Genomic DNA, 20575 nt, shown 5'->3' with positions numbered 1-20575 from the left:
GCATTATAAATGCTCATCATTGTAGCTGAGGTTATATTATGACCAACACAGTAATGACTGATCAGTTGTTAAACAACAATCGAGCTCATTAAGGAAAGAACACATATAGATGAGTCATCTTTGTGTAACTACTAGAAAACTGGAACTCTGTACTGCGGTCCAAACAATGGTCAAAGAGTGTGTGTGTTCATGTGCCCTCCTGGGCACCAGCTGGAGGGAGCAGTCAGCCACCCTCGTGGCATGGTTCACAGCTCAGTTGCTAGTGCACCGAGCATTTTCTCTCCCAATTGCAACGTGGTTTTGATCCCATTTTGGGTGAGTATGATGAGCAATATAACAAAAAAACCAAAAGGTCCCAGCAGAGCGAGTACTGGGAAGAGCACAATTGCTATGAGAAATGTGATCATGCTGCTTTAACACCAGCCTGCAATTCATGTAGTTGTACTTTGATATAATTTTTTACAAACTCTGTGCTGTAATCACAGATTTTTTGGCATGGTATTTTGAAGTTAGTTAAGCCCTTTAACCTAGAATGCAATTGTGTTTTCTTGTTTTTCTTGTTTGCTTATATTCAACTTCTGCTGATTTCAAAAGGGTGAAATCACTTAAGGTCTTTGACTGGAGGTGTGTATTTCTGTATGGTTTCAGAAAGAGTAGTAAATTATTGCTCAAAGGGTCAAAACCCCCCAAAACAACCTAAACTCTTTTAAAAGCTAACCTGTGGTTCTTTCTGCATAGGATTTCACAGTGTGACGGAGCCTGTGTGTAAGAGAGAGAGAAGAATGGAGAAGTCCAGGAAAAATTTTACTGATTTAGTTGATAAGGCAGTAGCTGCTGCTAACACCCTGCGTCGTGACGAACTGCTTTTTTCTTACAAGGGGATTCTCTACCCGGTTACTTTATGTAGTCCTGAAGTATTCAGAGCCATGGAGTCCCTTGAAGCCAGAAGTGATGATGTCATTTTGGCAGCATACCCTAAATCTGGTGAATATAATTTACTTTCTTCATAAATCAAGTAATGTAATGGCAAATAACAAGGTTTGTACTAAATATATATATAATATATATTATTATATTTAATGTTATATATTTAACTAAATAATAGTATTTAGACTTTTCACAAAATTTTGTAGAATTAATTTTGTTCTGAGAAAGCACAACAAAGTTAATGATGAAGATTTTATATAGGGAATTATTCAAGTGGCTGTGAAAAAGACATCTGATTTTCTTTTCTATAGTATGTAAAGGTTTCTGTTATATTTACTTTTTACAGTAATGAAATTAAATGTACAAATTAGAGATAATTAAAGTACAGTTCTCATACCAGAGATAACTAGACCTCCTGATAGTGCAGGATCTGCTTTCACATTTATATTTGTAAAGTTAATAGCTTTATATTTTCTACAAAGAATGGAGCTTTTAGGACCTTCACATGCCACACTGCATATTCTCTTTCTTTTTTTCACATAGATGTCAAGAATATCTGAAATCCATAAGTATCAAAAATTATTTTTCTAACACTTGAAGTGAACACACAGATTTTTGACTATTGGGAAATCAAGGGATTTTTGCTAGGGTTGTGGTCTTTACTACATCTTTACTCCTGCCTGAAAGCACCATATTTTGTCCCATATTGGAGCTACACATTTGGATTAGATGTGTCTCATATCCATTTTAATGTAGCTTTTTCTCTTCTCTAGTGATTGGATTCACACTGTTTTACAGTAAATAGTCACAGCTGACAGGACTGTAAAGTTTTTGCTTTTTTTGTCATGTTTTATTTTTGAAGAAATGCTATGCACCATAATGCAGTTATTAACACTGTAGTGACAAAGATGTGGGAATCTCTTGTCCAGAAATCAAGAAATGGTAAACTAAAGATGCAAGTTCTCTATAGGCTCTTTTTTATGTTCTGAAAAAAAAAAAAAAAAAAAAAAAGTGTATAGGAAATGTTACTTTAGAGAAATTTTGCTGATTGGTAAAGAAAACGAGCACATGCAGCACAAATTTCAGATCTAGTCCTGTTCCCCCCTGTGCTGAAGTTCTGCAACCCATCTTTCCTTCCAAGAGAATCCTGTGCAGCATGTTTTGAGGTATAGGTTTATCACATTAATCCCCCTTATATTTGTCACAACAAAAAATTATTATATTAATGCACGTTTTCCTATTTGAATCTTTGTGGTTCTTCTCCTTTAATGGTTAGTTTACAATATACAATTTAGTTTCTGATGTACTGAGCCATTTGAGTTGGAGAGATGTATCCTTAAAAAGGCAAAAGCTAGGACCCTGAGAGGTGATTGTCCAGATAGTCAGCTGTGATTGTATCACATAAAAGGAATCCAGGCAACTCACCTGGTAGTACTACCTACCTCTTGACTTTCCTGGCAAATCCATTTCTGTTTATTCTAAAGGGTTTAAAAAAAAATATTTTTTTTTTTTTTTTTTTCCTTTCAGGCACAAACTGGGTAGGTCAAATCTTAGGTGATCTGGTAGCCGTATTTGAAAAGAAAACACAGAATGAAGAAAGCAGGGTGAATGATGAAGAACTAGAAGAATTCCCCTACCTTGAAATTGGAGATACTGGGAAATATGAGGTGGGCACAGAACACATATGAAAGCGGTCAAAATTTTGTGCTTCAAATACTGAATATATGGTGTGTGAAATATTCGACTGTTTGATAAGAACTCTCACAGTTCTCTGTATGTGGCATCTGGTCAGGATGCTAACGGGTAAATGGACACTTCAGAGGCCTTGAGAGGAGCACATACTCATTAGATACAGAAGAACTGCAGAAATTCAGTGTAGCATGTTTTCTATTTAAGAAGAGTTTCATGAAATGTCACATACTGAAATACTGGCTTCTGCCGCTTTTACTAGCTCTTCCTCCTCACCCCTTCTCTCTCCTTTTGAGATCCTTCAGCTTTCACATACCCCCATTTAGACTCTGCATCTTACCTTCAGATATGATCGCTTGTCTAACAGAACATGTTAAATTCATTATCACTGAAGTGATTTAGCAATGGCTAATTTCTTTCCAATTGCTCATTCTCAGGGGCCTTTGAAGATTAGAGCTCCTCAGAGCAGTCCACTAAGATCCCAGGATAACACTTACAAAAAATTAGTACTTCTATCAGCCAATAACTATTGATAAGTTTAGCAAGACAATATTTTATCATAGGCTGATTAAAAGAATAGTTGTATTAACTGAACTGTCTACTTTCTTCCTTCCAATTCTTAAAGCGAATGAACAAACAAACTTCTCGAAGAATTATGGTTACTCATCTTCTTCCTGAAAATCTTCCCAGCTCTGTCTTCAAAAATAAAGCCAAGGTGAGTGCTGATATTAATGTCTTGAAGACTGACAGATTTTTTTAAGCCAATTTACTTTAAAGCCAAGTACTTTTCTGCCAGTTTTCAGAACCACTCTTATACTTAATGTGCGCAGAGTGGCCATTTCTACATGCTTGTTTAAGTATTACCATTCAACTCACTTAATCTTAGTTCGTCCTTATTGGCACTTTTGTATCAGTCTCCACAAGTGAGATGGGTGTGTGTGTGTGCAATAAATCCTCCAGTAGTAAAATGTATTTTGACACAATTTCCTATGGGATGTATTTTATGGTGTTGTCACAACCACTTTAGCATGTCAAGTTTTGGAGAGAATTTGTATTTTTGTGATTTTTCCCCACTACCTAAAAAACTGATGATGCTTGTATTGAGCAAAATATACTTAGATTCTGCATAATTTGATTAAAATGCGAAAGATATTTTAATGATTATATGCAATCATCTACACAAGGTACGGAAGCAAAGTGAAATACTTCACCCTCTGAATTTACAGTGAACTTGCTACTTCTGCAAGTACTATACAAGATAGTAGAAGTTCCCCAAACTGAAATTATAAAGTAGACTATTGTTTTCTTCATACTATAGTCTGTTATGTCTTTTATCTTTTTCTAGATATTGTTGCTGACGCGCAATCCAAAAGATTTAGCGACATCTTTTTACCATTTTACCAATGGCATACCTACTCTTCCCTCCTATGACACCTGGGATGATTTCTTCGTAGATTTCATGACAAAGAAATGTACAGTATATTATTCTGTGTGAATTATTCAAGGCTTTGACTTTGTCTAAAATAATTGCACTTTGTAAATCAGCTTCACTAATATTTTTTGGTTTACAGAACAAAAGTGGAGATTAAAGGTTGAAAGTTAGAATTTTCAACTAAAGTTTACTGTACTTGTCTTACTGCCCGAGGATAAAACCTTATCAAAACTGCACTCCCACAAACTACTTTAACTGACACAAACTGCTATTTTCTCTGGAAGAAGCAGTTCCTCCTTATCTTTATCTTGGATCCCCTTCAGCCCGCCTCTCCAATGTCCATTATCTTGTGCCCACGCAGACGTCTAAACACATACACATAAAATTTGATGAGAGAAATGATTTGCACTAACTCTAGTGCATTAAAAAAGAAAGAAAATAATCTCACTAGTTTAAAGGTTCATAAATTCTTCAGTCTGGCATATCACATGGCCAGCAGAAGGGAGGGTTAAGCAAGGTTTTGAACTGGATTAAGGGAGTCAGAGATGGTTTGAGTATTAATAGCTCTTTGGTGGACTCACATCTGTCTTGAAATACTAACAAGTTTTACTGTGCCAACTTACAAATTGTTTCATATGCCTGAGACATGTGCAGGTGACAAAACAGCCTGGAGCAAACCCCCATAATTTGCACAAAAGGGTGTAAACTCTGGCATAGACATGATTAATATTGTCCATGGCAGAGGGATCAGTTTAAGGACTAAAACCTGGTTGATTTCATAAGGAGCTTATCTAATCTTCATTTATGCTTCATCTTATTATTTTTTTTTATTTTATTTAGTGCCCTGGGGGTGCTACTTTGAATACCTTTCTGAATGGAACAAATATGTGACTTGTGAAAATGTTATGACAATAACTTATGAAGAGCTAAAAGAGGTGAGTTTACCAATAGTTACCAATATTTTATACATCAAAGACCATTTGTTCCTAGTCATTTAACCATTATTTTCATGTAGTGTATTCAAATTGTGTGATACTGTATGAGAGAGAATTTTAATATAAAGGAAGGAAAGGTGAAATTCAAACTTAAAAGCCTTTTGAAAAATTTGTTTGTGAAAATGATTCTTGTTTTCTCTTTAGTTGTGATATAAGCCCAAGTCACTGTAAATCAAAATCCTCAATAATTTTTTTGAGCTTTTATATATTCAACAGTGTAGATTTTCCTCAACTGTCAATGACATGCAATCTTTTGTGATCTATAGGAAGACAGCTCATATATCCTCTGAAATAATTACAGAAAAGAGAAACACTATGTACCACCTCCAGTCCTGCATTCACTGCATGAATACTGCATATATGTAGCCAGCAGGGAGATGTAGGGAAGTGCAAACACCTCAGAAAACAGTGTAATCTGTTCAAGTGCCATGTGGTATGTTACATTCCTCTTTTCAGAATCCCGTCCTGGGTGTGAAAAACATAGCTGCTTTCTTTGGGATTCCCCTGACTGAGAAAGAGCTTCAGACTGTGGTAGAGAGAAGCAGCTTCCAGTCAATGAAGAAGAACTCACAGAAGACCCATGGGACATTTGGCAATCTTTTCTTTCGCAAAGGTAGGAAGCTCCAGGAGGTCCAAAGGTAGAAATGTCACACAACCAAGAACCTGGGCCACCAAACCTTTGCTTCTTTTTTGCGCACATACTAGCATTATAGATTGATGTCAAGCAGGTTATCACTGTTATGCTTGAGAAGACTAGTCAAGGAGCAGTTGTGAGAAGAGGAAGAGACCCAGCAAGGCTCTGGCAGAAGGTTGCAGCTAGCACAGGAGAAGCAACCACACAGAGAAAATTTTAGAGGCCCACACGTGACTGGCAGGAGGGAGGAACTGTCACGTGCCTGAACTCCTGACTCTGCACCAAGATCACTGATGCTCCAGCCATTAGAGGCTTGCTGGAGCAGGCAAAATTGGGTCAAACGCAATCTGAGTGGCATGATAACACTTTTTAGGAGAGTGTAGGATCTCCAGAAAGGGCCACTGCCAATCCTCTGTTCACACTCACAGGTTAGAAGTAAGTCTAGCATACAAAAATCAGGTACATAAAGAAGGAGAAACTACTATTGTTTGTGTAGTATAGGGGACACAGACATGAGGGGGGCGATCTGGCTGTCAGAATCTGTTTCTGAATTTTACTTTAAAGAAGTCACTGGATAAAAACTCAAGCTGCCAAGGAAATAGAAACCCAACTCTGCTTCCTGCCAGATGATTCTTGATCAAGTCCTCATGATCTTCCACCTTGTCAGTCATAACTCACTGGAGTAGAAAGCTGCAGGGAAACAGGACTTTAGGCTGCTTTTTTGGACAGAGTTCCCTAAAAGGAGTATATTCTTCTGCATTATAGCAGTTTCACAGATTTGTAGCTCCAGTGACTTCACGAAATTATATTGCTGCAAAAATGAGTGAAGTTTTATCTTGAAAAATGGAACAACTCCATTTAGTGTACAATGGAACAAGAGTGACAGATCTATAGAACAAAACACAATAAAATGTATTGGTTTTCAAGACTTTATTTGTTTCTTCAAAGGTGGTGTCGGTGACTGGAAGAATCTTTTCAGTGAAGATCAGAATGAGAAAATGGACAGAGCCTTTGAAGAACGTTTAGGAGGAACTAAACTGGGAACAAAGTTAAAGTATGACGTGTACTGTAAAGCCTGAAGAGTACTTGAATTTGGTTAGAGCTAGAGCTTTCCAATGCACTCTCAGATTTTGTGAATGCTATATGCCAGAAAATTAGTTCAAATAATCCAAGCACCTTAGAATTACTGTAATAATCCCATTGTAGCAGCCTTTACAGTGACAGTGATGAATAGTGGGCTTTTGTTTTAAAGGCGAGATCTTTGGCTTGCTTTGGCTACACTCATTTGCTGAAGAAGATGGCAACTAACCATATTCAGATAAACTTAACAGTCCTGTTTCTGGAGCTATCACCTGGAAGGAAACGCCCCTTTTCTATTTCTAGACAAACGTAGTCTTTCTAGACTACTTAAATTTATTTAGTATGTAGATTTTTTTTCCAAAAGTGTTTCAAAACAAGCAATATCTTCACAGAAAAGATCACTAGCAAAAATATGGATCTGGCACAACCTTAACTGATGACAAAGGATATCTTCCCCATGACTTCAGCACAAACTGGGTCAAAATTAGAGGGAGGAGAATGAAGGGGAATGGGGATCAGCATTCTTAGGGATTTTAATCTCTGAATGTAAAATTTCAAGATGGATTCCAGATTATGAGCTGGTGTCAATAGGCAAGATCCTCTCAGAGGCACTGCTTTTATAGAATAATAGAACAGCCCAGATTGGAAGCGACCTCAAAAGATCATCTCGTCCAGCTTTTCCTGGGAAAGGGTGCCTAGATGAGATTATTGCATCTTGAAAACTGTCAGTGGTGAGGACTCTTACTACATCCCTTGGGAGGTTGTTCTAGTGAATGGTTGTTCTCTCTGTGAAGAATTTATTTCTTATATTGAGATGAAACCTCTCCTGCTGTGCCTTGCACCCATTGCCTGTTGTCATCTGCATGTGGCTCCTTGTGAATAGAAATCCTCCATCCTCTTTGTAGCTGCCCTTTAAATGCTGGAATACTGTGACGAGGTCCTCCCTGAGCCTTCTAATTTTTGTGGCCCTCCTTTGGACCCCCTCCAGTCTGTCTGTGTCTTTCTTGAATTGTGGTCACCAGAACTGGATTCAGTACTCCAGGTGCAGCCTGAGAAGTGCTGAGTTATAGAATCATAGAATCATTTAGGTTGGAAAAGACCATTAAGATCATTGAGTTCAATGGTTAACCTAGCACTGTCAAGTCCACCACTAAACCATTTCCCTAAGTGCCATGTCTACACATCTTTTAAATATCTGCACAGATGGTGACTTAATCACTTCCCTGGGCAGCCTGTTCCAGTGCTTGACAGCCCTTGCGGTGAAGAAATTTTTCCTAATATCCAGTTTAAACCTCACCTGGTGCAACTTGAGGCCATTTCCTCTTGTTCTATTGCTTGTTATTTGGGACTGACACCCACCTCACTGCAACCTCTTTTCAGGTAGTTGTAGTGATCTATAAGATGTCATGGTTTAACCCTAGCCGGCAACTAGGCACCGGCCAGCCACTTGCTCACCCTTTCCAGGTGGGACGAGGGAGAGAATTGGAAAAGTAAAAGTGAGAAAACTTGTGGGTTGAGATGAAGACAGTTTAATGGGTAAAGCAAAAGCCACATACACAATCAAAGCAAACTAAGGAATTAATTCACCCCTTCCCACCGGCAGACAGGTGTTCAGCCACCTCCAGGAGATCAAGGCTCCTTCATGCATAAAAATTACTTAGGAAGGAAAATATCATCACTCCAAACTTCCCCCCTTCCTTCTTCCCCCAGCTTTACATGCTGAGCATGACATCATATGGCACAGACTATGCCTTGGGTCAGTTGGGGTCAGCTGTCCTGGCTGTGTCCCCCCAACTTCTTGTGCACCCCCAGCCTACTTGATGGTGGGGTGGGCTGAGGAGCAGAAAGGTCCTTGACTCTGTGTCAAGGCAGAAGATGCAATAGCTGATAACAGCAGAGAGGTTCTGAAATTATGTGACAGAAGAGGCACAATCTAGATCAAAAAATGTATGGCTTCATATGTGGAGATTGCAACTTGCAAATTTGGTTATAGAAATAAAATAAAAATACTGAAAGTAGATCTGTGTTCCTAGAAATTCATACAACAGTGACAAAAGGCATTCAGAGGCAGGGTCAGAATATCTGCCTGTTTACATGGCAGTTGTGAACTTGGTTGCTATAGTGTGCTCATGGTCAAACTGTACGTGCCAGCTGACAGTAAAATTGGGAGGACAATTAAAGCAATATCCTTTAGTGGTGAGTCCTAATCATGTTCAGCATTGTTCTTAACACAGTGGGCAGACAGTAAAGTATCATATATGACTGACTTTTCAGTCTGGGGATCAGAACAGAGGGCTGAAAGTACTGGGGTTAAATGGGGAAACAATTCAAAACACCACAACCGATCAAGAAGAAGTTGGCAAACATGAAGTTCAGTAGAGGTAAGTTTAAAATGCTATGTTTAGAAAAGCGAAACCAGAGGCACAAGTAATTATGGGGGCAATGGGGGCAAACCAGTCAAGCAGCACTTGGCATGAGAAGACCTGAGGAATCACACTCAGCAAGGGCTAACATGGTGAAAGTGCTGTGTACGAAAAAAGGTCAAATCTTGTTCTGGCCTACAGTGACAGGAGGATCATACCTAAGACACAGGCAATAATTATTACAGCCTATGGTTGCAGGTCAGTCTAAACTGGAGAATGCTGTTTAGGGAGGCGGCAGAGGCAGGAGGAAGATAAGCATACTTGATGTACTCTAACAATACAGGGGAGGACTAGAAAGTCACATTAAGTCCCTTCTAGATCTGTACTTGTAGGCATCTTGGAATATGGCATTTGATGTTCTTAATGATCCCCTGTCTGGGTTAATTCTTGTTAAATTGTCACCAAACACTCCAGTTTATGAAACAGGCAAGAGTGTACCAAGTCTGACTTCCTTAAGTCATATTTTTTCCCAGATTAGATCCATACCAGATTTTAGAGTTACATTCCGTACTTTCACTGGCTGAATCCTATTGAAATTTCAACTTTTCAGACACTGGTACTGCCTAAGAGCCCTTGCTTGCGGTGAGGCTTTCCAGGCACACTGGGCATTGAGAAGTAAATGTGAGTAGCACATTTAGCTAAGAAAGGGAAATAATTGATCTTCAAAGGCTGTTAACCTTGCAGCATATTCAGATGAGAAATTATTTAGGTAGTTGTTATTGAGTCTGGGAGTGATCTTTGGAAAGACTGGGTGCTGCACTGCTCACAGGGGAAACACAAGCTCTATCAGTAGTTCCTCAGATATTAATTATACTACATTACCACTACTCTATAAAACTAATTAGATTAAAACTAGTTGGAGAACACCTAAACTAAAATAAACAGTAGACACACCCTTGCTGATCTGATGGAAAACAAGACCATGACCTGTTTCTGAAGTTTATCCTCTCCTGTGTCATCCCAGAGCTAGGGGTTCAGTCCCTTTCTGCCCTTACAATCTCACCCCAACAGACACAGCTGTTCAGAGCAGTAACATCTCATGTGCTTTTGCTCCATTAGAGATACTCTGTGGATGCTTGCATTCAGTAGGGTAAGGAGGTGGGAAAGGGGAGGATGGAGAAGGCAACCTGCCATATCAGAAAATGAATGTGAGAGACTTGAAGGATGAGTAACATTTGAGGGGGTGAAAAGTAATCAGAGGTGAAGAATCAATTCAGAAAAACTTGAGAATCTGTTTACAAGGTAAGACATAGTTGACTGACACAATAGCAGTGTTTTTCAAACTTTACCACTGCTAGATGCTTGCCAATTGTAAAAAAAAACAAAAAACAAAAAACAAACAAACAAAAAAAAGAAAATAAAAGAGAGTATCTTTCTTTCTGGTTTAGCCTTTTTTCTTTTCCTTTTAACCTATGCTTCCTGAAATTATATACTTCCACTGAAGAGGAAAGAGGATTTTTACATTGTATTTCTGTCTATTTGCTTTAAAGAGGATGAAGAAACCAGAATTATACCAGCCCATCACACACCTCATGTCTTCTCCCCAATCAATTTTCCAAAAGAAGGCTAAGGTGAATCTTTTTGTGTTGTACTGCAAATGTGCCTGCTAACAGCATTTCCATCCAAGGCAGATTTTCAGGTAGATGAATTGAACAACTCAGAGTTTTCCCTGGAGACCATGTGAGATGTACTACAGTTGTACAGCCTTCCTCCAGGGTTGGCTGCTTGCCCCAAGACACTCAGTTGATGGGCAGACAGCTCTGAGACTGGGACTCCAAGGCACCCTCAGGACACCTGGCTCCCCTGAGCCTCTCCAGAGAAGACAGGGCTGCTCTGAGCCCTCCCCTTTGCTCCCCTGTGCTTGGACTCAGGGTCCAAGGGCTAAAGGACCCTGAGGCACCAGTGTCTGCAGTGGCTCAGGTGACAGGCTGTTACAGATTTCACATTGAGGTGATCTGGCTCCCTCAGGATTCAGGCAGCTGGCTCTGGAGGCAGGAATAAAGATGCTATTTTCTTGACACTCTTACTCCTTACTATTGGTGAATGAGAGGAAATTTTCCTCTGCAACTCAGAGTAAACACATGGGCAGAAAATTGAAAACAATAACAAAACTGGTAGAAGGCATAATATATGAAGAGTGTCCCCAGTTTTTATGAGTAAAGTAGCACTACTAGAGAAAATATTTCCAATAAAATGGTCTCTTTTGATGGTTCTGCATTTTGGGAGACCAGAAAAATAATTTGAAATGAATCTTTTTATGTAACTGTAAGCAATCTTCCTTCCAGGTCTTAAAATTGTGCTTATCTTCTGAAAAGGCATCAGCCAGAATGCCAGTAACTCCCACACCAAGAACAATTTTACCCAAAGATTAGGTTGTGGACGTGTGTAGAGAGAAATAAAACTGAAGTCATACAGGTAGAATTTGACCCAAGCTAATGCCATACCTAAGTATTAGATCTTCACATGAAAGTAACCCTCCTGTAGGATTTGGTGAAGTAAAAGTCTCAAATGTGGGTATTTAATCATGAGAAGTATGGCTTAGGTGTTACTTGTCCTTAGCTCTGGAGAAACCTGAAGTGATGATGTTACAGTAAATGCCTGCAGGGTAGAGCCACCATCTGGAAAGCAGTTGCAGGCTTGGATGTGTATCCATTAGTGGAGTGTCCTGGTTTTGGCTGGGGTAGAGTTAATTTTCTTCCTAGTAGCTGGTGCAGTGCTGTTTTGGGTTGAGTATGAGAATAATGTTGATAACACACTGATGTTGTAATTATTGCTAAGTAGTGCTTACTTTAAATCAAGGACTTTTCAAGTTACCCATGCTCTGCCAGTGAGCAGGTGCATGAGGAGCTGGGAGGGAGCAGAGCCAGCACAGCTGACACAAACTAGCCACAGGGGTATTCCACAGCATAGAACATCATGCGGAGATTACAAACTGGGGGAAGCTGGCTGAGGAGGGGCAGGATCTCTGCCGAGGAGGGGCAGGATCTCTGCCGAAGGACTGGCTGGGCATTGGGCGGTGAGCAATTGTATTGTGCAGCGCTTGGGGTTTGGTTTGGTTTTTTTTCTTCTCTCTCCCTCTCCTCTTCATTACAATTACTATTGTTGTTGGTTTAATTGCTGTTATTATTATTACTTTATTTTAACTACTAAACTGTTCTTATCTCAACCCACAGGTTTTACTTTTTTCCAATTCTTCTCCCCATCCTACTGCGGGGTGGGTGGTGGGTGGGGAGTGCGGGGGAGTGAGGAGAGAGCTGCTTGGTGTTACTTAGTTGCTGGCTGGGGTTAAACCATGACATGGAGTCAATGGCAATCAAGGTTGAGATCCCCTACCCATGTGCCTGCTACATGCTGCTTCTCCAGTCAGCAAATTGCACTGCATTTCAGTTAAAAATATTTCATGGAATATTCTTTATAGGTCTTTGGTTAATATTAGAATGCTATTAGTTGTTGCCTCAATAGATTGCTGTTCCAAGTATCAGCGGCAGCACAGACTCTATGTCACTATTGTCAGCATCCGGTCCTGTAATTTCAAAAGGAGTCAGCAGAGTACAGAGTTAATCAGTGACTCGTACCTTCGTTCCTGAGTCAACACCCAATCTGCTAATATGTTGTATAAAGTTTTTCTGCACTGTGGGAAGACAGCTTGTATCTGTTTGTTTGAAAAGAGTTCTACAGCAATACAAACATGAGCAGAAATAGGGAAAGAGTCATTGAAATCTTGGATAAATCTTTTTCACAGAGTGACAAGGTTTCCCCAGAAGACATGCTCTTTTCTTACAGAGGTGTTTTATACCCAGCTATACTTACCAGCCCAGAAACTTTGGAAGCTCTGAAATCCTTTGAAACCAGGAGTGACGATGTGATTCTAGCAGGCTATCCTAAAACAGGTGAGTGTTGTTTTCTTGATACGTAGCACACAATGCTGCATTCTGGAAGTTTGTGCATCATTTAACACAGCAGTAATACCTGAGAAAAGCTTATGGTTACATCAGACTGCATAGGATCATTTAGTTAAATTGTAAGGCATCTCTGAACATCAAATAATACAACCTCCTGCTCAAAGACCTAACCTTCAAAGTTAGGTTTGGTTGCTCAAGGCTTTGTTCAGAAGAGTTTTAAAACTTTGTGGGTGGACATTCACCACTCAATGGAAATCTATTGTAGTGTTTTCCCACTGTAGTGTCTTTTTGGGGGTTGTTTCTTGGGAGTTTTGTTTGTTTGTTTGTTTGTGTGTGTACTTCTGTGCAGTCAGACATCCCCTTGTGATTTGCAATATGGCCCTTTTGTAATTTTCTGGCCAGTTTTCGGAAGAGTTGGCTCTGACTTCATTATAACCTCCAGTACTAGAAGACTGCAGTAAGATTCCCCCATGCATTATTATATTTTTTTTTTTCTCCATCCTGACCAAACCAAGCCTTTCTATGCATTTCATTTCCTCCAGCTCCCAGTGATTTAATTGAAGCCCAGCAAGACTCACTTCAGATTCTCAAAATCCCTTGTGCTTCAGTGCAGGAACTGCAGACAGTATTCAAATGGTGAACTCAACAGTGCTGGGTAAAGCAGGATAATCACACCCCTTGATATTCTCCCCAGTCTTGCTAATACAGGAAAGTATGTTCTTACCCTACTTCAAGGGCAATACAGGGAGTATATCCTGCTAATGAGGGCAGACAAACTGCAGTTTCCACAGATTTACTGCATTGCAGGGTGCAGGTGATGCCCCTGTATCTAAATGGAAAGAAAGACATAAATGCCATCAGGACTCTTGGATTATTTCCTCTCTTTCACTATGGGCATTTTAGATTCCTTCATTTTTTCCCTATTCACTTTAGAGAAACATCTTAATATCTTAAATATCTTAAATTTTCAGAAAACGAGGAATTGTTGGTCCTTAATACATCCCCTTTGTGTGCAGCCTGTACAGCTGTGCACAGGCAGAAATGATTTAAAGGTGTGAGGGTCCACCTGCACATTCCAGAAGGTATTAGTTGGAAACTGAGACTGAGACTTTCTGAGCACAGGCCCTCACATGCCAGTTTTTCTAGGTTGCAGAGACCAAGACAGTTAAGCCTGGTGCAAAGATGGTGACAGGATCCTGATGGTCTGGTGGTTTGGTTGATGACCTGTTCTGATGCCACTTATGGAAGCCTAGCTGGGGGCTGGGAATGAGACCAAACTGTGCTGATCATGAAGAGACTAAACCGAAGCTGGCTGGGAGGAGGGAACAGTGTGTTCCCAAAGATAGCACTGTGGAAGGAGAGCAGAAACAGCCAAGGGACAACTCAGTTGGCCTTGTGCGGGGGGGCTCCACTGCTCTTGGGTAATTTCCACAGGGAGTAGTCTGAGGTGACCAAAAGGTGCCAGAGCTGGAAAGAGCAGTAGTGGTTTGCTTCTGTTTCCACTGTGGGGTGGGATGTACTTCTGAAGTGAGCAGGGTAGCACTCCACAACATCTGGCTGACAGCTTTGTCCCTGTTGGCGTTTGGCATCCTCTTCTTGATTATTGTCCAGTGTTGTGGTTTAACCCCAGCCAGCAAATAGGTACTCCCCCCGGTGCAATGGGGGAGAGAAACAGAAGGGTAAAAGTGAGAAAACTTGTCAGTTGAGATAAAGGCAGTTTAACAGGGAAAACAAAAGCTGCATGCACAAGCAAAGCAAACCAAGGAATTCATTCACTACTTCCCATGGGCAGGCAGGTGCTTAGCCATCTCCAAGAAAACAGGGCTCCCTCACGCATAATGTTACTAGGGAAGACAAATGCCATCAGTCCAAACATCCTCTGCTTCCTTCTTCCTCCAATTTTTTTGCTGAGCATGACATCATATGGCATGAAATATCCCATGGGTCAGTTGGGGTCAGCTGTCCCAGCTGTGTCACCTGCCAATTTCTTGTGCACCCCCAGACCACTTGCTGGTGGGGTGGGGTGAGAAGTAGAAAAGGCCTTGGCTCTGTGTAAGCACTGCTCAGCAATAGTTAAAACATCCCTGTATTAGTGACACTGTTTTCAGCACAAATCTAAAACATAGTCCCATACCAGCTACTATGGGGAAATCTAACTCTATTGCAGCCAAAACCAGCACACCCACTTGTTGAGAGGGTAAAGTAGAATATGGGTTCACATTTATTTGGCAGGATATCCTGTCAGCCAGGCTGACATGGAAAAATGCAGTTCTATGGATGTGTTACTGGTGTCTTTATCCCTTCAGGAACCAACTGGCTTGATGCAATGGTGAGCGAGTTGGAGTCAACTGATGCCAAATATACAGAAGAAGAAATGAAAGAGCGAATAAATGCTGAAAAGAAACTAGAGATATTTCCACGTCTAGAATCTGGAGATCCTGGAATATATGAGGTTGGCAGGGACTGAAAATATCGGCATTGTTCTTCTTATGGGTAGCAATAGCTGAAAGGCAATGGCTGATCTCAGAGGTAATGGAGAGCCTAGAGCCTTAACAATAGCTATGGTCTACACGAGTACCATGTGCTATTGCCCTTGGTGTGTCAACACAAGGGCCTCAGTGCACAGACAGTGCTGAGAAGCCACAGGGGGCTTCACAGCCCTTGACCCAGTGGCTTTGATCAGTAAGACCTTTCTCTTGGTGTCCTTTCCTTAGACCTGTCTCATGTGAAATAGTGCTTTGTGGCAGAGGCTGGCAGAAATCTACACCACCAGGGTATCCCTGTGGGTTTTCTAAGGGATAAAATCTTTCTTCTATGGTCTTATGTTTTCTTATTACCCAAAATTCCTGAAAAGGCACATGTCACTGAATAAGCTACTTCTGCCTTGTTACATTTCTTCCTATTTGCTTTAAAGAGGATGAAGAAACTGCCTTCCAGAAGAGTTATACTCACCCATCTGCCACCTCATCTCCTGCCCCCATCCATTCTCCAAAGCAAGGCTAAGGTGAGTATTCTTTTTGCATCACACTGCAAAAGATTTTCCATGGCAAATTAGCTTTCCTCTGTCTGTGTGTGATGTGTTTTCTGCACTTTCACCTGGGTTGGTCAATGCACAGGCACATTTCCAAGGCTGAATAGGCAGAGTGCTCTATGCTGGGGTTGTGAACAGCACCAGCTTTGCTGACTCAAGAGGTTACTACTATCAGTGGGTTTGTTGCTGGGTGTCACTGTTCCTTCAAATGCCCTTCAGAAAGATGCTTCCACATTTGTGTCAGAAAACCAAGCAAGGAAAGCAGTTTGCTTTGGCTTTAACTTGCCTCCGAGGCCAGGGTATCTGTGGAAAACCCATCACAAGCTAGGGCTGAGGTAGTCTTGAATGGAAATTGCTGCAAATAGAAGCAGGGTAAACCCACAGCCTGATTGTGGCTCTCCTGTTCAGTAGCCCATTAGTAACCAGTGGCTTGCCAAAGCTCTGATTTCTTGGTCGAGAAAAGGAATTAGACCAGCACTCTATATGGTCTGTGATTCTATGTGATGTCTTCAGAAGATGGTGTTTTGACCAGTCACCAAATCAGAACCAAATTATGTGTTTTCTTCCTCCAGATCCTTGTGCTGGTTCGGAACCCCAAAGACACCGCTGTCTCCTATTACCACTTCTACAACAACATGCCAGTGCTGCCATCCTTTGCCTCCTGGGATGAGTACTTTGTAGCCTTCATGAATGGGAAATGTACTTTACCCTGCATCCTCTGTCATTCCTCCTTACATGAGGGGCATACACAGGACCCTGTGCATGGGAGTCCTACTCCAACATGTCTTACCAAGGCACTCCCAGGAGAGGCAGACAGGCACATGTTATGGCAGAAACAGGGAGTACCAAAGAATCAGTTTCTTTTCTCTCTAACTCAGAATGGAGAGAAAGCTTTAGCCTGACTTTTCCATTCCTGCAATAGAACTTGTGGTTCGGTGCTACCTAGTGGCCAGAACTGGGGGATCCTTCACTGCCCTCAGCTGAAAGAACAGACATGTTGAGCCAGTCACCACTCCACCATCCTGGTGCCAAGCTTAGAGAGCTGTCTGGGCTGACTCCTCTGATTTCATAAGGGCCTGTTTTGGGGAATACTCTGCACAACTATATCTCTTCTTTGTCTGCAGTGGCCTGGGGTTCCTACTTTGACCACTTAGTGGAATGGAACAAGTACATTGATCATGAAAGGATCATGATGATAAGCTATGAGGAACTCAAAGAGGTGTGGCATCTCACCCAGCTCTTCCTTGATGAGCACACTGTGCACCCATCCTGATACGTATGGCTGTGGGGAAGAAGAAACTCTTGGATCAAGCTTGTCTGCCCCTTTAGAAGGCTGTGCCTTTCTAAGCTACTCTTTTATGTTTGGGTGAAACTTGTGGGGGTTAGGAGGAGGATAGCCTTGCCTATTTGTAGAAGTACTCATACCTGGCACAGGCACAGTTGCTTTCGGGAGAGAAGAAAAGGCCTTGGAGCTGAGGATACCATGTAGGTTCCCTCTGTTAGAGCTCTTAGAGTTCCTTGGTGACACTATGGGAAACAGCCTCTTCTGCTGCGCTTCCCATCAGATGCTTGCTCCATACCACAGCCATGGTGTCAAGCCTTTTGGTCTCACCTCTGTGCTATGTTCCTCTGGCCAGGACCAGGTACTGGGAATGAAAAGGATTGCTGCCTTCTTTGGATTCTCCCCGTGTGAGGAAGATTTCCCCAGAATTGCGAAGAAGACTGGTTTCCAGGCTATGAAAGAGAAATCCAAGGAAACCCATGGAAAGTTTGGGGACATCCTCTTCCGGAAGGGTAAGTCTCTGAAAATGGAGGATCTATCTTCTAAAGTAGACCCCCAGCAGGAGTTCTGAGTAGGTTTCCCCACTTAGCCATGAGCTCACTGGGCTTTCTTGGAAAGACAAGTGTGGGTGAGATCTCTCCTGTGGCATACTGTACAGCCAGCTTCTGCCATTAACGAGATTTGGGAGAAACGTACCAGAGTGCCAGGCTTAAGGTCCTCAGCCATTGCTTCCATGTTGCTCTATTTCCCTGTGGCAGCCCTGGTTAGCTACCCAAGTGAGGGGTGAATGTGCAGGCCAACACTGGTGTAGGTTATGCCAGCAGTTATGAACTAAATCTGCTTGGGCTGCATGGTTACTTTTTACAGAGGGGTTGTGGTGTGATGATTGCCCAGCAGTGTGGTGATGAGGCTGGTCATGCATCCAGGCTGCACATGTCACTTCATGAAAGTCACCTTTGGGAGAAGGTGTGCTAATGGGACAAGAGTCTCTTGAACCTCAAGGGTTCTCACTGCCCTGCTGACCTCGCAGGCACCTTCTTGTTACGTACCCAGTGAGAACTGAGGAATAGTTTCAATATGGTTCCTCTTAACGGGTGTGTCTGTGGTGGCCCCAGAGATGGTCCCTGACCTACCTGGGGCCAGGGTCAGAGCTCTGGCAGCCCAGCTGTACTTCATGGCATCATGAGTCTTTGGTTTCTGACTACCGTGGGCATGGGCTTGCTTTTATCCCTTTCTTTCACCACTCCTTGGAGGAAGAATGATTTAACTACTCCCCTTTTTACCATCTGTCCCACTGTCTCAGATAACTTCCTCCTTCAGGAGGAGGAATGCATGAATGAGCTTTCCCTTGTGACAAAACCAGGCTCCACTCTCTTCTGTGTAAAAGCTTCATGAAATCACCTTGGAAACTCCCTTGTGTGTGTGTGTGTGTGGGGGGGGGGGGGGGGGGGGGGGGCAGGGGGGCGGGGGGGAAGGCATGCAGGCAGCCCACCAGCAATGCTCCTTGTGGCCTGGCTGCAGCCTTTACTTCTACTTTTGCTATCTTGCCTCTTCCAGGCAACCTCAGGGGCATAAATCCGATCCTTCCACCCTCATGAGGGCAAAGATTCTGAGGTTCTGCCCCATTGCTGTCTAGATATTATTCTGTCTGAGGACTGGCTGCCTTCAGCTTTTGATACTTCTTGTACCAGGAGTTGTTGGGAACTGGAGAGACCTCTTTTCTAAAGCTCAGAATGAAGAAATGGACCGAAAATTTGAAGCTTGCCTAGGAGGAACAAAGCTGGCGGAAAAGATGAAATATGATGTGTACTGCAAGGCCTGAGAATAAGCAGATGAGCAGCATGACAGCAAGTCATGTTCCAAAGGTTCTCCAAAGGTGGACAGTCCCCATGTTTTCTCCCCATGAGAAAAGAGAGAAATCCCTCAGAGATCTATCTGGCACCTACAAGCATTAAGATGGTAATTCTTAGGTGTTGTCTGGGTCTAGGGCATGCACTTTGCTTGGTGCAACCAAATAAAATGTGTGTGTCTTGAGTGAATGTCTGGCATCCTTGCTGGAGGAACTTGGTGCACAGGCATCATAGTACCAGCCTTGTGGTGTCCCTGTGGCTGCTTCATGGCCTGAGATGGTGAGTGATGCCTCTGCAGCAGTCAATGGCGAGGCAGAGGGACCAACACAGCATCTCTCCTCCTGGCGCATAGTGACGTCTGAACCACTAGATGTCTGTGTAGAGGGAGAACATGACAATCTAGATTTAGAACTGCTACAGTTACCATGGTGTTGACATTTGTGCAGCAAGGTCAGAAAGGCCTTTGATGCTTTGGCAAACTACTCACTGTGGTGCAGAGTGGGACTCCTTGAGCTCTTAGTGCCACAAACTCGGTAATGAGCATGAACAAGTAATGAACACCTATTTGTTTTCTGGAGTGGCTTGCTCCCATTGGCCTCTCTGGGGACAGTTAGGTAAGTGGCAAGTGGGAAGAACCATGGCTTTTGAAGGGAAGGATGGGGGCAAGAAGCCCCTTGATGACCCTGTTGCTAAACTATTAAAACTGCATTTTTTCGACAATAAATGTATGTATGCTACATAAGTATGATTTACATACCCTCCTTGCTGGTGTAGATGTCCTTGCTACATCTGTGCAGAACATGATGCACAACCTTTTGTCACAACCACTCTTCTGGAAAAACAGAAAAGTTGAGGAAATATCAATTCCATCTGGCAAAGGGAATTCAGTTCCTTGGAAGAGGGATTCCTCCGCCATATTTCCAGACGTGTATCTGCAGGACTCCCGCACCAAATTAAGATTAAAAATGGAGCAACCAGCAAGCAAAAATGCAATTAACAAAACCGGGAAATTGTTAAGGCCCTGTCAAAGCCCCGACTGCCCCTGCTCAGGCCCCTGGGGGTCGCCTCACCCTGCCCATGGCCCAGGACGCCATGTCAGCTCCCAGGGCTGTCAGCCCCTGCCCCAGCAGTGCTGCAGCGGGGTGGGCTCCAGCTCCTCACAGTCCTGTCTAGCCACAGCCCCTGCAAGCTGGAGCCATCCAAGGGCCCATGTCCTGACCCATCCTCAGCCCACCAGTGTCCCCTGGGGCCGGGGCTGCCCTGGCTGGGGTGGTCAGGCCCTGCCCTACATCTCCCTGAGGGTTGCAGGTTCAGCTCTGATGCTGAACCA

General features: G+C 42.4%; 2 protein-coding genes across 7 annotated transcripts in view; both read left to right on the top strand.

Annotated features, from left to right (window-relative positions):
• The first annotated feature begins 206 nt into the window (after nucleotides 1-206).
• LOC121090404 (sulfotransferase 6B1-like) lies at nucleotides 207-7028 on the top strand. Its single transcript, XM_040598926.1, has 8 exons — nucleotides 207-315; nucleotides 739-984; nucleotides 2455-2594; nucleotides 3242-3331; nucleotides 3962-4088; nucleotides 4889-4983; nucleotides 5500-5656; nucleotides 6626-7028. Exons 2-8 carry the CDS (start codon nucleotides 783-785, stop codon nucleotides 6754-6756), a joined length of 942 nt encoding a protein of 313 aa, XP_040454860.1. The 5' UTR covers nucleotides 207-315; nucleotides 739-782; the 3' UTR covers nucleotides 6757-7028.
• A 5716-nt stretch (nucleotides 7029-12744) lies between these two features.
• The window catches only part of LOC121090167 (sulfotransferase 6B1-like), a 30026-nt gene continuing 22195 nt past the window's right edge, over nucleotides 12745-20575 (top strand). For 3 of the 6 annotated variants that reach the window (XR_005828473.1, XR_005828472.1, XM_040598350.1), the window contains exons 1-6: nucleotides 12745-13070; nucleotides 15389-15534; nucleotides 15997-16086; nucleotides 16686-16812; nucleotides 17238-17332; nucleotides 17751-17907. Coding sequence is in view for 4 of the 6 variants with exons in the window: in XM_040598350.1 (XP_040454284.1) it covers nucleotides 12869-13070; nucleotides 15389-15534; nucleotides 15997-16086; nucleotides 16686-16812; nucleotides 17238-17332; nucleotides 17751-17907 (817 nt within the window). In the remaining 2 variants the exon portion in view is untranslated. Of the gene's footprint in view, nucleotides 13071-15388; nucleotides 15535-15996; nucleotides 16087-16685; nucleotides 16813-17237; nucleotides 17333-17750; nucleotides 17908-18952; nucleotides 19430-20575 lie in introns of those variants that run through there. The other 3 variants (XM_040598349.1, XM_040598351.1, XM_040598348.1) reach the window with 3 other exon arrangements.

This window comes from Falco naumanni, chromosome 6 (genome assembly GCF_017639655.2).
Source record: "Falco naumanni isolate bFalNau1 chromosome 6, bFalNau1.pat, whole genome shotgun sequence".
In the NCBI taxonomy this organism is placed as follows: domain Eukaryota; kingdom Metazoa; phylum Chordata; class Aves; order Falconiformes; family Falconidae; genus Falco; species Falco naumanni.
This window is presented reverse-complemented; position numbering and strand designations above follow the sequence as displayed.

Excerpts from the sequence above, each read along its gene's own strand:
- LOC121090404 (XM_040598926.1), top strand. The coding sequence starts at position 783 with ATGGAGAAGTCCAGGAAAAATTTTACTGATTTAGTTGATAAGGCAGTA. Across the intron at positions 3,332-3,961 it reads TCTTCAAAAATAAAGCCAAG|ATATTGTTGCTGACGCGCAA; the intron begins GTGAGTGCTGAT and ends ATCTTTTTCTAG. Across the intron at positions 5,657-6,625 it reads CAATCTTTTCTTTCGCAAAG|GTGGTGTCGGTGACTGGAAG; the intron begins GTAGGAAGCTCC and ends GTTTCTTCAAAG.